This window comes from Limulus polyphemus, unplaced genomic scaffold (genome assembly GCF_000517525.1).
Source record: "Limulus polyphemus unplaced genomic scaffold, Limulus_polyphemus-2.1.2 Scaffold55, whole genome shotgun sequence".
Lineage (NCBI taxonomy): Eukaryota > Metazoa > Arthropoda > Merostomata > Xiphosura > Limulidae > Limulus > Limulus polyphemus.
The window spans coordinates 223,978-227,673 of record NW_013665665.1 but is presented as its reverse complement, the minus strand read 5'-3'; the positions used below and the strand labels follow the sequence as shown (position 1 = coordinate 227,673).

Sequence of the window (3,696 nt, the reverse complement as noted above, 5' to 3'; positions counted from 1 at the left end):
GATAATATAGATCCATCAAATTTTTTTACATTTAGCAGTGAAAACAATAGGACAAGGGGCATAAATTCAAACTTTGGCAGCGTAGGAGTTGTTTGCAGTATAGACACTATTACTTTTCAAACAGGGTGGTTGGCTTATGGAATGAGCTGCCTTCAAGAGTGGCGAAGGCATAAAATTTAACTGAGTTCACAAAAAGATTGGATGAGTACATGAGTAGTAAGGGACAGTTATAGTTGGGAGCTGGAAGGGACATCCTTGATGGGCTAATGAGATTTATTTCATCCCTTTAAAATTTTATGAAATTTCATTAAAATACATTGATAGTAAAGTGTTTTAATTAAATTTTTATGTAACCAAGTAGCATTTTGTGAGATGTGCAGAAAGGAATTTAAAGAGTGAACCAGTAGTCACAGGGTTAATCAACAATGCTAATCTAATAGTAAAATGTTAATAACAAGTGGAATGTTTTTTGATGAACAATGCTTATTTGATGGTGATGTGCTATTTTTAAATTGGATGATAATAAAATGCAAGAACAGGTGGGTAAGTTTTCCTGATAAAAACTAATAACCTGATGGTAACCTATTATTTTAAGGTGGGAATGTTTTTTGATCAGCATTGCTTACCTGATGGTAACGTGCTATTCTCAAGTGAGAATGTTTTCTGATCAATCCATCCGAAGGAATCAGCTAACAAGAGAAAAAAAGAATCATATGAACAGCTAATCTCAAACTATTTCACAATCTCTTAACTTTCCTTTAATGTTTCAATGAATACTTTTTGGACCACCTTACTAAATAAGATCCTTCATAATATCCAGTCAGTCATTTTAAACTTGAATTCCAAAAGTATATTTCCATACATGAAATTAGAAATAAACATTTGCTATTTTGAACCTGAATCGGGTTTTATTAAACGAAATTTCAGTGTTTGATGAATGCTTTCTTTTGCCATAAATACAAACAAACCAATAAATTCCATGTATGTACATATATGAAATGTGCAAGTCACAAAACTATGACATGCTCATATGACTTATGATTAAAAATTTAATCCTGATCCCAACTAAAAAAAAATTTAAAATACTTAAACTTAGAGCTTATAACCTAAGCTTTAACCAGGGATTTATTTGTAGATTTATTGCCTTCAAAGTCAAAGATGAAAGGTCAGAATTCCTAGTTAAGTAATAAAACAGATGAAAAGTAGGCTACATAAGTTGTGTATGCAAACACTCTTCTAATTTTGATACTAGATACAAGAAAAAAGCATGAGATTCCTGTCAAAACTTTCAATAAATGGCTTAGAAGCAAAACACCGTTTTACAATGTCCACACTGTCAATGGTCAACAATGGGGGAACAACAACTTTTTTTTACTTAAGAAATGAAAAAAAGGAATATAGCCATGTAGTTATTTCTCAGATGCACTTTTGATATTATAGAGCACCATGTAGTAATTCAAATTCAAAGAAAGCAATAACTTACATTCAATGCTTGTCAAGTTGAAATGGTAAAAGAAAAAAATGCAGGCTCATTACACCCTTCAATGTTGCAGCTGGTGAAACAGCAATGTTGTAGAATGAGATGCCTATCACTAAAAAATCTAGCATACTTTACAGTCTTTTCATACAACTTTAACAGTAAAACGCTTAAGAAACAAGTGCAAGTTCTATTTTGATGATTCATTATTAACCATAACATGAAGATCAACATAATGACTCACTTTTTGGGACATGATTTGCTTCAATGGTACTTGCATAATATTTATAGCTAAAACTGACAAAAAAAATCATTAATAATACTTAGTCATTAATTTTGACATTATAATAATGTATAAATATTTTTCTTGTACCATTCAATAATAATAATACAATATTCTAACACTACTCAATCTAGTGTAAAATAATTTATATTAGTTACAATTTCTAATTTCTTTAAGATTAATAAATATTTTTTTTATTAATGTCTGCTTGATTTTTAAGGAAAATGTTGTTTTTCAAACTATAATTACAAATTAACACAATACATTAGAACCAACATACTTCACCACAAAGTAGTTTCAGAAGTGTTGATTTGCCTGCACCATTTGGTCCAACCAAAGCTACCCTTGTATCAAGATCAATCCCAAACTCTAGATCCTTGTAAATCCATGGCTTCATATAAAATATACATATTTGGTTTTTGATATTCAAGTAGTACAAGTCATTTATTTTTGAAAAATAATACCCAATCTGCAAAATCACTGCCTTAACTCCATTAATTAAAATTCAACTGGTGCCATAAGTTTAAAATACAATCTGAACTAGATTTTGACATAATATTATGTGACACTTTATCATTTATTTTTACTTAACATATAATTCAGAAACAAAAACTGGCTACAATAATTATTTGTACATATCCTCAAGTCCACCTAAGATAATTTAAAAGCCAGTAAACAAATACTTTCAATGAAGTATAAATGATGGGAGAGTTCAAAGTTAATCAATAGAAGCTGAATCAAAATGCATCCAATTCTACTGACTGATAGCAAAATAGTATGAATGAATTCAAGTTTAGTTTGAAAAACTTTAAAATTTCAAAGTTGTGACAATTCTGAATTAAAAAATATTAAAAATCCAATTTCTCTAAAAGTATATTATGTGTGCTCTAAACTCAATATGCTAGCTCATAGTTGAGCTTGGAGTAACATAATAAGATTAAGTATTTAAAATAATATAATAAAAATATTTTTGTTGTTGTATCAATTCTTTATGACATTACAATCTTTGGGAAAATAGAATGTAGTCAATACAGTTCTCACTATAATGCTACTTCTCATTTTATTTTTATAATACAAAAACAGTAGTTTTTATCATACCACTAGAAATGAAAGAATAATAATGGCTACTTTAGAAAGTGACTTACATACCCCATTCTCTGTGTATCGAAAAGACACATGTTGCACCATGATGACAGGAGGCGGGATTGTGCCACAAGAAGGGAAGTAGAACTGAACATTCTACACAAAATATATAGTGTCTATTAAAACATATAACGAGAGAATGAAAAGAGAAGGTTTAAATGGTATAAAGTACAAAAAATTTTCAATAACACATAGATGAACCTATGTTCTCTCTTCTATTACAGAAAAAAAAAGCTATAAAGGTGACAATTTACACTTTATACAATGAAACTATATTCTATGCTGTATTATGTAAAAATAGATCATATTAACTACAACAGCCTGTTTCTACCATTTTCTCTAAGTGCACACAAGTTTCATTAAAGATTTCATTCATCTATACAAAAATACATGCAACTATCCATTTTGTCTTAAGTTTACAATTTCATGACAAGAAAATTTTTGATGCGCGATAACTAACAGTTTAAATTGTTTTAAGTTACTAATGACAATAACTTTACAGATCAGGGTGCAAAATATTTCATAAATATTAGAATTTTGAACAAAAGTGATTATTAAAAAAAGGGAATTTCAAGCATCTTTTGTCAAAAGACAAAGCTGGGAGAATTACAAAATATTCTGAATATAGAAGATCTCAAAATAGTGAACTTTCATAAAGTACATTCCATATAGCTTTGAATGGTGGCTCTATGGCAATTGGAAAAAACGTTATGACATTTTAAACAGTCAATTAAATCCTATTTTGTAAAACAATAGCTAAACTTTTGACCAATAAAGCTTGAAGAGCACTTAA

General features: G+C 29.0%; 1 protein-coding gene across 1 annotated transcript in view; it reads right to left on the bottom strand.

Annotated features, from left to right (window-relative positions):
* Positions 1-3,696, bottom strand: part of LOC106463830 (ATP-binding cassette sub-family F member 2-like) — a 45,125-nt gene that overhangs the window by 9,732 nt on the left and 31,697 nt on the right. Inside the window, exons 10-12 of the mRNA XM_013923911.2 lie at positions 2,910-2,999; positions 2,041-2,151; positions 627-689 (exon numbers count right to left, since the gene is read on the bottom strand). Of these exons, the coding sequence (XP_013779365.1) occupies positions 627-689; positions 2,041-2,151; positions 2,910-2,999 (264 nt within the window). The remainder of the gene's footprint in view (positions 1-626; positions 690-2,040; positions 2,152-2,909; positions 3,000-3,696) is intronic.